This window comes from Equus asinus, chromosome 3 (genome assembly GCF_041296235.1).
Source record: "Equus asinus isolate D_3611 breed Donkey chromosome 3, EquAss-T2T_v2, whole genome shotgun sequence".
In the NCBI taxonomy this organism is placed as follows: domain Eukaryota; kingdom Metazoa; phylum Chordata; class Mammalia; order Perissodactyla; family Equidae; genus Equus; species Equus asinus.
The window spans coordinates 94,896,536-94,909,638 of NC_091792.1; the positions used below are offsets into that span (position 1 = coordinate 94,896,536).

The 13,103-nt window shown below is 40.6% G+C and overlaps 1 protein-coding gene across 1 annotated transcript in view; it reads right to left on the reverse strand.

Moving 5' to 3' along the window:
• The window catches only part of CDS1 (CDP-diacylglycerol synthase 1), a 61,383-nt gene that overhangs the window by 30,864 nt on the left and 17,416 nt on the right, over window positions 1-13,103 (reverse strand). Inside the window, exons 3-4 of the mRNA XM_014854129.3 lie at window positions 8,131-8,227; window positions 1,538-1,635 (exon numbers count right to left, since the gene is read on the reverse strand). Of these exons, the coding sequence (XP_014709615.1) occupies window positions 1,538-1,635; window positions 8,131-8,227 (195 nt within the window). The remainder of the gene's footprint in view (window positions 1-1,537; window positions 1,636-8,130; window positions 8,228-13,103) is intronic.

The window sequence follows — 13,103 nt, forward strand, 5'->3', positions numbered from 1 at the left end:
ATCTACCTAACAATTCCCTATGCACGTCACCACTCATGAAGAAACTTGATGGAAGGAAAAATCAACTATTCCCAAATCTAGAAACTGTTGTTCGACTATTCTAAACCCCAAAGGTGATACATCTGTTTTGTTTGTTTGTTTGTTTTTTGCTGAGGAAGATTCGCCCTGAGCTAACATCTACATTAGTCTTCCTCTATTTTTTTGTATGTGGGACACTGCCACAGCATGACTAGTGAGTGGAATAGGTCTGCAACTGGGATCCAAACCCATGAACCTGACCTGTCGAAGCAGAGTGCTTGAAACTTTAACTACTCAGCCATGGGGCCAAGCCCACACATAAGACTCTAGCCCCTCTGGCTGTTACTAATCAAACAGCCATATTCAAAGGCACAGCCAGTGAGGGTAATTATGAACTATTATGTTAGCATGTTTCCCGGTCAAGGTCTTGATAACTAAGAATTATACCTGAAAAGTTTTTAAAATATACAAAATTTTATATACTAAAATCATTTGGTGATTTATTTATTTATTTTGCTGAGGAAGATTGGCCCTGAGCTAACATCTGTGCCAATCTTCCTCTATGTTGTATGTGGGACACCACCACAGCATGGTTAGTGAGTGGAGGAGGTCAGCACCTGGGATCGGAACCCACAACCCCCAGGCTGCCGAAGCGGAGTGCACAAACTTAGCCACTACGCCACCAGGCTGGCCCCCATTTTTTTTTCTTACTAATATTACACACATTTGTGCATATACAGTTTTTCAATGGCTAGTAACTGCTGGTGCTGTTTACAAGGATGCCTTGCACACTGCCCCCTCCATCAGAGTCGTCTTCTTCCCTCTGACTACCCTGCAGGTTGCATGTCACAGGGCCCAGAGCCTGGAAAGGAGACCAAACCAGAAGCAGCAAAGGGTCATCTCTCCTCTCACTGCCCCACCCCCCAGGGCCTATGGGGGCTACGAGAGGGTGGGCCAGCTTCCAGGGAGGGAGGGAGGGAGGGAGACAGTCAGTTTGGGTTTTCCCCTCCTGAACAAACCACTGATCACTCAAAAAAAAAAAAAACAAAACAAACTATTTTCATACCTCATCTTTCAATCTTTGTGGAGATAATTTAATTTTGTGTGTGGTCTCATGCCAACTGAGAGGATATAAATAAAGCATAAGATTACATATATTTGTAACTTTTTACAAAATAAAACTTTTTGTTAAAGTTGTAACTTATAGTTACAATGCGTCCAAGGTAATGTTGAGGTTTTTTTTAAAGAGGACAGAATGGTATATATATTCAATATAAATTAAATGTCTTTACAAAGAGTGAAAGATTGGATGTAAAAATAGTTGTGTTGGAATGGGAGAGTTAAGAGTGTTTTTCTTTACAAAATTCAATTGCATTCTTTTATTTCTCTCTCTCCAAAATCAATCTATAAATCTATCTATAAGGCCAACTGTGTGGATACTGACTGATAAGGATGCTTCCTTTGCAAATTTTAGGAAAGAATCCAATTTTCCCATCTAATATGGTTTTAAGTTACTCACCAGCTTAGCGTTCTAAACCATGGCAGGTCATAAGAACGATAGACTCTGTAGCCTATGGTGATAATTTCATGGAAGCACTTCACTTGGATGCCCAAAACCTGAAACCAAGAGAAAACAGTAACATACATTTCTCAATGTTCACTTCGTGGTTAATCATTTAATAAGGAGCTTGTTGTTGAATGTATTTTAAAAATCTTTAGCCTACTCATTTTTACTTATTCTAAATGTCAGTAGCAAACACTCAATATTTGACATCTCTAAAATCAAGTGATGTCCCAAAGGGACAAGCAAAACAATGTTTTCTCCAAAAAGTTTGAGAGCTCCTTCTCGGGGTAGGAGGTAGCACTCTAGTTTAAGGTTTAAAGATAAAATCCTTTTGTCCTTTTGTTTCTTCAGTTACCCTAGGAAAATGATCATATGTGAAAGTTCGCTTGTACATATTTATTTTTAACCACACATCCTGATATACGTGCCAAGGATAAGCACAGTGTCGGGACAATGGCTAAAACATCTTTAGCCAGTCACCTAAGGGGCTGTGCCAACTCTCCCACAGTCAGCTCCACATGACCCGAGCAATGCCAGCGGGGCTGCTTTGGCAACTTATCCGCAGCTACTCTGACCCGTCAACTGAGTCCATGCAGTTCTGTTTGAACAGTGTCCTATATACATGCCTAGGACACGGGTTTGTATTTATAAATCCCTTTTTGATGGTCTATTTAGCAGTCCTTCCAACTGCTGCACCCACCAATCTGCGTACAGGTAACTCCTGACATGCAGCATCATAGCCAGTGCTTGGCTTAAGTCAATTCCAAGACTCAAAGAGCAAATGGCAAGTTGGACACATTACCATGAACTAAGAGATTAAAATCTTTGTGAAGATAGCAGACTAACTTTTTCAGCCTCTAGAGAATATACCCAAGGGCTTGTTTTTGTATAGCCCTGGAACAAAAAATAGATTTTATAAATATTTGTTTTCTTTATTTGAGGAAGAGTAGCCCTGAACTAACATCTGCTGCCAATCCTCCTCTTTTTTTGCTGAGGAAGACTGGCCCTGAGCTAACACCTGTGCCCATCTTCCTCTACTTTATATGTGGGACGCCTACCACAGCATGGCTTGCCAAGCAGTGCCATGTTCACACCCGGGATCCGAACTGGCAAACCCCGGGCTGCCAAGGCGGAACGTGTACATTTAAATGCTGCGCCACTGGGCCAAACCCCTGCCTAAAATATTATCTGGTCCTTTACAGAAAAAGCCGACCAAACTCTGCCCAAGGATATACTTTGGGATTTCTTTTCAAGATCTCCACAAATTAGCTTTTCCAAACCTACTGCTCAGGATATTCTTGAGCTATTTTCCCCCGCTATACCTATTACATGTCCAATCACACGCTTCAAATGTAATTGAGTCTCCTCAGTCACATGATAAGAAAGCATTATGCCAAACTACTATAATTAGTTCTTTTAAGAAAAGGTCATAAATGTGTTAAATATAAAGACAAGAGAAAATTAAATATTGTCCTTCAAATAACCTTTGTATATAATATCAAGTCATTTTTTAACAAAAATAATCACAGAATGGCGGCACTGCTAGATGTTAAGATAACATGGCAAAGCCATGCTATTTATAGAACCAAGGGCTTTTAAAATATCAAAGGCACTGATGCAATTTCTATGAACACATTTGCTTGAGAACAACCATGAACACTATATATGGTATTTTACTGACAGGAAAAAGAAAAGTATTTTTAACAGCACACACATATATTTATATGATTGTCAATTATAGCTTGCAATTAGAATTAATACAGAACTGCTGGGGAAATAGAAAACAGGGGATTCAAAACACTAGAATTAAAATCCTTGAAATAGATGTATATCTTCCAGGGCTGGGTGATTACACAGAAAGCGATACTCCACACCATCAATGCTGGTGGCAATGCACAATGGTGGGACTCTGATGGCCCAGTTAATGTGTTAAGAACCTTAAAAACAACCACCAATATGTAAATGCCTACTTTGCTAGTCACTGAGGACTCAGAGAAATAACACATGGCATCTGTGCTCAGAGAGGCATCACCTGTCAGGGAGAATGCACCAACTACAGTACCACGTGGAAACAGCCACATGGATATAAGCTCAGGCAGACAAAAAACCTGCAGCAGGGGATGGGCGTGGCCACAGTTTGGGCAAAGGAGGAGGATATACAGAGTCACGTAGGCAGAGGAGGACAAGCATGTTAAGGGAACCACAAGTAGTTCAAAGTTGCTGGAACACAAAGGTGGGGGTGAGAAGCAGAAAGAGACAAGCCTGGTCACAGAATCACAGGAAACAGCCCAAAGGAGTTCACGCTGATCATAAAAGGACATGATCAGACGCGAGTGTTTGGGGTAACAGCAGTGGAAAGAATTGACTGGAGCGGCAGCGAGAGTAGAGACAGGAAGGCAGGCAAGATACCACCATCCAGATGAGTGGGGATGAACATCGACCCGGGACAGCAGCAGAGGGGTGGGGTACAAGGAATAAGAAACATCAAGGAGGAACAACTGACTGGATTTGGTGGTTGAGGAAACTGAGGGGTAAGGGAGAGAAGGGAACACAGGAGAACACCAGGGATGCTTGGGAAAGTAGACAGATTTATGCAGAATGGCTGGGACAGAAGAGAAGTTCAGATTGGCATATGCTGAGTTTGAACTATGGTATCTATGGGTTATCCAGCGAAAAGCACCTACTTTCACTTTGAGAACCTATTTGAAGAAAATAAACCTACATATGAAAAAAAAATTCTAATATGTTCAGGAATAGTGTTCTTCATAATAAAGAAAAAACAGAACACAACCTGAATGTCTAAAAATAACACGATGGTTTAAATAACAGGATGCACTCCATTCATCGAGTAGATGGGTGTCTTAAAGCTGATGGTTGTAAAGAGTGTGGAGCAACATAAAACATTCGATAAGCTGTTTAGTTTAAAAAGCAGGATGCAAAATTTTAGTCACATTATGATTATAACCGTGGTTTTTAAAACATAAAAGAAAAAAAGGAAGAAACGAAACATACCAAGAGGCAGAATTACTTGGGTTTTGGTGGTTGATGATAGGGTTAGGAGTGTTTTTTTTTTAATTACCTATTTTCCAAAGTAATTTTAATACACTTTTATAACTTTCACAATGGGGAAAAAAGTTAACACATTATTTAAAAGTAAATTACATAATGTGAATTCAAACTTAATTATTAGAGAAGTTTCCAAGAAGGTGGGGGGGACCTCTAACAATATCTTTTATATGTTTAAATCTGCCTTTAAATCAAAATATGCTTTAGCAACTCCATCACTTACAAAGTGTGATTCCAAGCTGTGAATGCTACAATTAAAGTACTATAAATAGAGGTTTGAAGGAAAAAAAGCTTCTTTTATTTTTAAGGATCATGAGTATGAATTTCATCTTAGAATAGTAGCTATTGTTTCCTAGAAGTAAGTTTTTAATAAAATTCTCTTGAATTAGTCATTTTTAAGTGTTCATATTATAAGACAAATACAAGCTAGATACAATGTGTACTTCTCAAAATATAAATGACCTAGTTTTGGATATGAATGCAAACAAGACTTTAAAACACATAAAAGTCATATTGATTAAGTAGCAACAGCACGTGTGTACATGTGTATATCCATCCACATTCCCTTAACGTAAATGTCATAAACCTAACACGTATGTATGCATGTGTACATGTAGGCATGCACGTGGGTGCATGCATGTGCAACAAACCTAAGTAAGAGTAATAACAGTTCAATGCTACTTTAACTAGATCTTTAACATTATTTTCTTCTCTGATTAAACTCATCGGTCAAAGCAAATAACTTTGTGATAAAATGGTATTTTCCTTTCATAATAGAAAAAAATGAACAAAAAAGCCCAAGTACTTTAGGTATGCTTATGATTCTCTTTCAAAAATTCAGAATCCAGGGGCCAGCCCCATGGCCTAGTGGTTAAGTTCAGCACACTCCATTTCAGTTGCCCGAGTTCAGTTCCCGGGTTCGGACTTACACCACTCATGAGCAGGCATGCTATGGTGGTGACCCACATAAAAAACAGAGGAAGACTGGCACAGATGTTAGCTTGGGGTGAATCTTCAAGGCAAAAACAAAAAAGGAGGAAGATTGGCAACAGATGTTAGCTCAGGGTGAATCTTCCTTAGCAGAAAAAAAACCCCAAAACTCAGAATCCAAATATGCAAGGATGTCTTTAAAGATGTTCTGAATTTTGACATAAAGAGTAGTTAAAAATTATCTCTATCCACAAATTCTGGCCCTAGTTACCACACTAGTTTACTTTGGGAAACAATGTAACTTATTCACAGGGAGCCCACCAAATCAGACTGAGTCAGTGTATTCAGGACACTGGTTTTTTGCAATGTCTTAGATCAAAATTATCTTCTAAAGGGGAATAATGATTCAAATGATCCCTATTATTTTCAATGTCTCCTCAATGCTTTATAAATAAACCCCAAACTTCTTCATATAGTTTTGCAAAGGCCCTCCAGAAACTGATTTCTAACTATCTTTCCAGGTTCAAAGGCCCTGTGCTCTAGGACAAGGGCATCACCCTCTTCTCCTGACAAACCTGGTCATTTGGACCTTTGCTCACAGTGCGCCCTCCACCCTGATAAGAGTCTCAAGATCCATTCAAAGGCACCTTCATGTGCAAAGCCATACCGGGCTGGCTGCCCTCACCTGGCCTTCCTCCCCGTCCACTCACCGCACAGCGCTGAAAAGTGCTCTGCACACACTCTCACTCCGTAAATGCCCAAGGCCCAAGGCCAGTGGTGGTCACTGACACTCCCAGCCCTCACTGGGTTCAGTCTCAGAAGACTGGGAGCTGGGGCCCTTCCCTCAGGTCACACCTGCACAACGCTCACACCTGCATATCTGGCTTTCAGACTCGGCATCTCCTGTCCTCACATTGTCGGTGCCAACCATTACCATTTTTCCTTTGTAAGAAAAAGCTTTAAGATGTCAGCAAATTAACAGGACAGAAAAAGTAATTTCTTATTCATTTCTATTACCTTGATATCCCCAAGGAAGTACAAAATTAATGAGGACAAAAAGAAAAGCGAAAGGGCCTTATGGTGCTTAGAAGAGGGGCTTTAAGTGGTTTCAGGAGTTGATGGAATTTTTCGTCTGACTGTGTCTAATTTCACTTCAGAACTTATTCTTTTACAGGATGAAAGGAAAACCATATCATGTTGCCCACAGCTTATCACTATGAATAGGACTGAGCACGGAGGGGGTGGGAGAAGGCAGGTGACACAGTTAAACACACTTCTACCTGGGTGAGAACACAAGGAGAGGTCGACCTAACTGAGGGGGGTGGGGAAAAGGAAATAAGAACAGAGAGGGACAGCGTGCACATCCTGGAGAGCAGGCTCCCCAGGCGCACTGCCAGACCACGCCCAGCCCCCAGTGCCTGAGAATTCACTGAACAAATGCATTTCTCCTTCTCACTTCCACCACTCAGGGCTTCAAACGTTCAAGCTTTCTAGATATCAAGGCTTTTGTACGTGGGAATCCTCTGCTGTGACACTCCTGCCCCCAGGTCCCCCTTCAGCTCGCTGACCCCTCCTCAACTTGTACACACAGTGGGCACAACGCTCCTGAAAACTCTCCTGGCTCCCCTCTGCTCTCATAGCATCCTATTCTTTTCTCCAAATGCTTATTGCAGTTTGTGATTATATATCCGAGCGCTTCTTTCAAGTGTGGATAGTAAGCTCCACGAAGGCAGAGGTAGAAGCATTTTTCTCAGTACCACCGTATCATACCCCAGAACTAGGGCAATGCCTGGCTCCTGGCAGGCATCCTGAAAGCATCTGCCAAATGAATAATTAAAAGCTGGAAATATTTGTCTGGCTTCATGACTTATTGGGCTTCCCGTACACAACAAACTCCCAAACTCCCAGGATGGCTTCTGCTTACCTCTCTGGTCTCATCCGCAGACACCTTCCACACGGACAATTTGCAAATCCCGACGGACCAGACTCTCTCATTACCACCATGCCTCGCCCATGATGTCCCCACCTTGGAATGCCTTCCCCTGTCCAGTCTCTTCTTTAGGACTCGGCTTTGGCGTCACCTCTCTGGAAGTCTTCCTTCATCTCTGTCTCAGGCTGGATTAGGTACTTTTTTTTACTGTGCTCTCCCAACAAGTTCTATTACATGACCTACTCCACTTATTTACTACACTATTTATTCATATGGTTACTTCTGTGTCTCTGCCACTAGACTGAGTTCCTTGAGTCAGGGATCTAGCTGACAGTTATCGACACTGAAGCTGTGTGTGTGTTTCGGTAGCACCTAATGCTTGGCAGACATGTATCTATTATGTATACTTGGTCTCTGCTGAATGAACACAGTGAATGGCCATTTTGCAAATGGAAAAGATTAGTCCAGGTCACTGCATGAACGAGAAGATGCTCAGAGGAAGTAAATTTCCTGTTACCGAGTCTTGAATTACCTTCTCTTTTATGACATGCTTAAATTAGCCCAATCACATCAATGCTGAAAAACAAAGCACAAGATACTTAGGAAAATGTAAAACACTTACAAGAAGCATCAGCATAAAGGATCCCATATAGATGATCAGGAAAAACAATGAAATCATAGTCAGAGTGAGAATTCCACGAATCCACCAGTTTTTCCACCTACAAAGAAAACGTTTGTAAAGTTAGCATTTAATGTGTTCTTTTGTTTTTTTGTGTGGTTTCAGTACTGAGCTGTCAGACTTCCAGATTTTCCCTAACTATACTCTAAGAATCCCGTACTTCGCCTCATTTAATAACACCACCACCAAAAACCAACCAACCAAACAGCATTCCTTTGCTCACTGAGAGGTAAAGTAAATGTAAAAATGTTAGCCAGAGAAAGAAACTAATTTGTGTTCAACATGAATAAGGATGAATTGTGGGGCCAGGAAGTCAGGTGGTCGGTGTGCATGTGTGCACATCCCTCCAGGAGTCTTTGGGAGGGAAGGAGGAGCCAGGGGCACAAATCCTCTAAAACGATGATGACCAGTCCTTTAGGGTGGTGGACAAAAACAGTAATGATTTTAATGGGGTATAAACAGAGAGCATGGCCTTGCAATGAGAAAAAGAAAGGAGAATACAAAACTGAAAGTGAGAGCACAGTGAAATGAAGAAGGCACGAGGAGGTCGGTCTCAGAGGGCAAGGCCAGAGTGAAGGTCACTTCCTTCTATTGCTCAAAGTGCGCTGTCTGCTTTCCTTGATTAGGGACAAGGCCTTCGGTAGGCAAGTTTTTCTTATCCTCGGTCCTTGGCTCAGTCCTTAGAAGAGCTACGCTGGCTGGTTCCTGGGAGGCCGAGAGTTGATCTCCCTCAACCCTCTGGCTGTAAGTAAGGGCCTGGGGTGCCCAACTGCCCCCACCCCTCACAGGAGCCTGGCCCCTCATCTCCAGTGCACCTTACAAATATTATCACTCTTGATGTGGCCATGTCATGAAAAACGTCAGCAGCCACTATATGAAACACCCAAAATGATTCTAATAACATCTATATATGGATAATGATTTCTGAATCTAAAATTGCTGCCCTCTGCTTTTATTCATTCTACACTCATTTTACATTATTACCCACAGTAAAGTTTTTTCTTTAAGACTTTTCTGACTTCTATTAATTCAAATGACAGCATTTAAATTACCTTACAAGTGATTTGGATTCAACTTAAAGTATGGGAACACACATGCACTGTTTTCTAAGCACAGGCCTTCATTCTCCTGCCTGTAACAGGAAAATTAGCTGATTTCATCTATTTATCAAATACTGATTACATTCCCTGCTTTCATTCATACATCCCTGCATTCATCCTATATAGTCCAGATACTGCTAATAAACTAATCTTTCTCAAATATCCCTTTTATTATCTCATTTCCACACTCAACGTCTAAAATGCCAACAACAGTAAGTCCAAACTCTTTTCTGTAGCTTCAGAGGATTTTTCAGGAGGTGATCAAATTGTACTCATCCCACTTCATTTCCCTCTACTATTTAACAAACTATGTAGACTCATAAATTTTTCATGAGACTGAGTTTGGGGATTGAACTGAAATGAATATAGAGTCAAAAATGCTACAGCTGAAAGGTTGCCTTTAGTTTTATAACTATAACTTTTTATGGATTCATGAGTGGATTAGGAAACCGGGCTAGGCCACAGAGTGAGCCAGAGGTAAGTAAAGGACCATAAACCAGTCTCCAGACGATAACCCTGCGCCGTATGTGAGAAACCCAGAAGCGTATTTAGCCCTCCTTTATAACTGGTCCTCAGACTCGGAATTATCAAGAACCTCTTCCAGAGAAGGGGACACTACGTAAGTATCAGGAATCAGTCCCTCAGAGTGTGTGGCCAAGGTCCATGTACCTCTAATGTTAGATGCCTGGCTTTGAACTTCAGAGAATGGTAGCTGCTAAGAACCAGAGATTTTAAACAGGAAACGCAGTCTCTTCATATCATCCAAAGATTTCATGGTAACTGAAAACCTGGGCTCGGAGGAACATATTTTACCAAGTTGCCTTTCATTATACAGGTATTTCCTCTCCCAGAAAAATTCCCCACCCCCAACAAGATTAAAGACTTGATTCCCTTATTTTTAATTCAAATAACTCCCCAAAGCTCCCAAGAATACTAATACAAAGTTGAGCACATAAAAGCACATACTTAAACATAACATTTAATCATGGAAACAGTAACCGAAAGTCTTCCTGCAAAAGAAAAGCGCTGAATTCAAAACAGACCATGATATGTGAAAAAGAATCACTGTCACTAAAAACCAGAGGACAGTCTGGTTCTGAATTCAAAATTCTTGATTCCCTTTACCAGGCTACCATGGTCACATCACAGAAAGCCTTCATTGTGAGTCCAAGTCATCACTCCACAGATTATTCTGGAAAAAAGAACTTGGAATCAGTAGAGGAGAATTTCATTCAAGTCTCAGGTCCCAAGGACCTATATGAGCTGGAAGTGAGACTTTTTTTTTAAGGTATATAATTAAGCAGTGTCCTTAAAAGTGATTATCTTAAGTGGTCACACACATTGTTCAAATCACTTACGAGATGTACAATGTCTTACTACAACTATTAAATGGTTTTTGTTTCAAAGTCACGACAAGATTTTTTTTTTTTTTTAAAGATTTTATTTTTTCCTTTTTCTCCCCAAAGCCCCCCGGTACATAGCTGTGTATTCTTCGTTGTGGGTTCTTCTAGTTGTGGCATGTGGGACGCTGCCTCAGCGTGGTCTGATGAGCAGTGCCATGTCCGCGCCCCGGATTCGAGCTAACGAAACACTGGGCCGCCTGCAGCGGAGCGCGCGAACTTAACCACTCGGCCACGGGGCCAGCCCCACAACAAGATTTTTAAAAGACTATTTTCCTAGTGGTACAAGCATCATGAGTCATCAAGAACCTGGCAAGTTCACCGGAGCCAAGAACTGGGCCACAGGGGCACTCCTCAAGAATAAACAAGAACTTGCTGGGCCATTTGGCAAACAGCAGGAGTTTTGACAAAGTCCATGTACCAGCCTTTGGAGGAAGTGGACAGGCAGTGTGCAGGTTCCCAGAGGGAAGGAAGATGCCATCACAGAGGAAAACAGCACAGTAACATGACACCTGCATGTGTCCTCGGTCTCATCCTCAGCACAAGTAACATCTGGGGCCAGGTAATTCTTTGTTGTGAACAGCTGTTCTGTGTACTGCGGGATGCTCAGCAGCCTTCCCGGCCTCTACCCACTGGATGTTGTGGCAGCCTCTCTCGTGACAACCTAAAATATCTCCAGATATTATGAAATATCTGCTGGGGAGAAGTGGCAGGATCCGGGGCATTGCCCCCGGGTGAGAACTACCAAGCTAGACTCAGAGCTGAAGAAAAGCTTCACTCAAGGATAGAGCCACACTTAACTGGCTAATGAATATTCACTCCCCGGACCCACGCTCAGGTCTAGAGACGGATCGGGAAAACTTGCCAAGGGGCTGAAGACCATTCAGGCCTCTTCCGATTTCAACAGCTCTTTTTGGCTTTATATATTAAAGCCTTAACAATGAGCATAAATCTTGACCAAGCAATTTCACTTTTAAGATTTTATCCTAAGGAAATAATTATGGATGCTAAATAAAAGTTAGCTACAAAGAAAAATGTTCAATGCAGAGTTGTTTTTAATTGTGAAAATTTAGAAATAAATGAAATGCCCAGCAATGGCTGCTTAGTTGAGTAAATTGAACTACAGCCATACAACGGAATATATCACGCAGCCATTAACAATATTTCAGTATATTTAAGGAGGTTGTTCCTAATACCACAGAAGGAAATGAAAATAACAAGGTAGAAAGTACGACGCTATTTTCATGATACACACACACGCACACACTGCACAAGGGAAAAAAAGCTTCCAAGAGTAAACACCATAGTATTTTAAGTATTAATGTCTTGGCAGGAGGATTACAGGGTTTTTATTCCTACAATTCATGTAAATTTCTTCCATAATTAGTATTTTTAATCGTATACATATAAAACTTCTAAATCTTTGCAAGGCAGACTATTTTGGGGATTAGATATAAAGCGGCTAAAATATAGACAACACAGACTTTGAAACATTCATTAATCTTTATAGAGAAGTTTCCTGAAAAGATTGAAACTGGTCATATATTATCTACTGCTCATTTTTTTAAACCAATTCTTTCATAAATAGACCACAATGCCTAGGTACAGAATGCACTTCTGTCACTTACTAGCTACATGACCCTTGACATATAACAGTTCTGTGCCTCAGTTTCCTCATTTATAAAATAGGTATATAACCATACCTGCGCTACTGAGTTGCCATGGGAATAAATTAGTCCATATGTGTGAAGTGCTTGGAGCAGTGCCTGGCACAGACTGCACGCTCAATAAAGATTAACTGCTATTACTTGCTACTGTTACTTTATACCAGAAAACAAAACAAAACAAAACAAACCATCATTAAGGAAAATCTTGTTATGTATAACACACAGGAATCCAGCATCATTCTTATATAACATCTGTATAAAAAAACTTCCGATCTGAGATAGATCTCATGTTAAAGCGAAAGTACATCTGTGAACTAGGTCATGAAAACAACTGGGAACAAGAACTATTAAAATAATCATGCTTTTAATAATAGACACCAAAAATTTGTTCTATTGGTTAAAAAAAAGATGAAAACTGTGCTTTGAACCAGTTCTAATATGGTTACTCCTACCAATTAAAAAACAGAAAAACTCATGTTACATTTACTAGATATGACTAAAGCAGTGTTTTTCAAAGCAGAGGTTATAACCCCCAGGGAGTAGAATCAATTTGGTAAGTCACATCCAGCACTTCTTGTTCAGTAACATAAAACAGTATCAAACAGAAAAGAAATGAGAGGTCATCAAAAACAGTAACAGCAAGAATTCTTATACATTTCTGTGTGTCTTGGGATGTGGCATAAAATTTATCTCTTAATGTGTGTCACAGTCAAAAAAAAGGTAGGAAAAACACTGCTTTATACAAATAT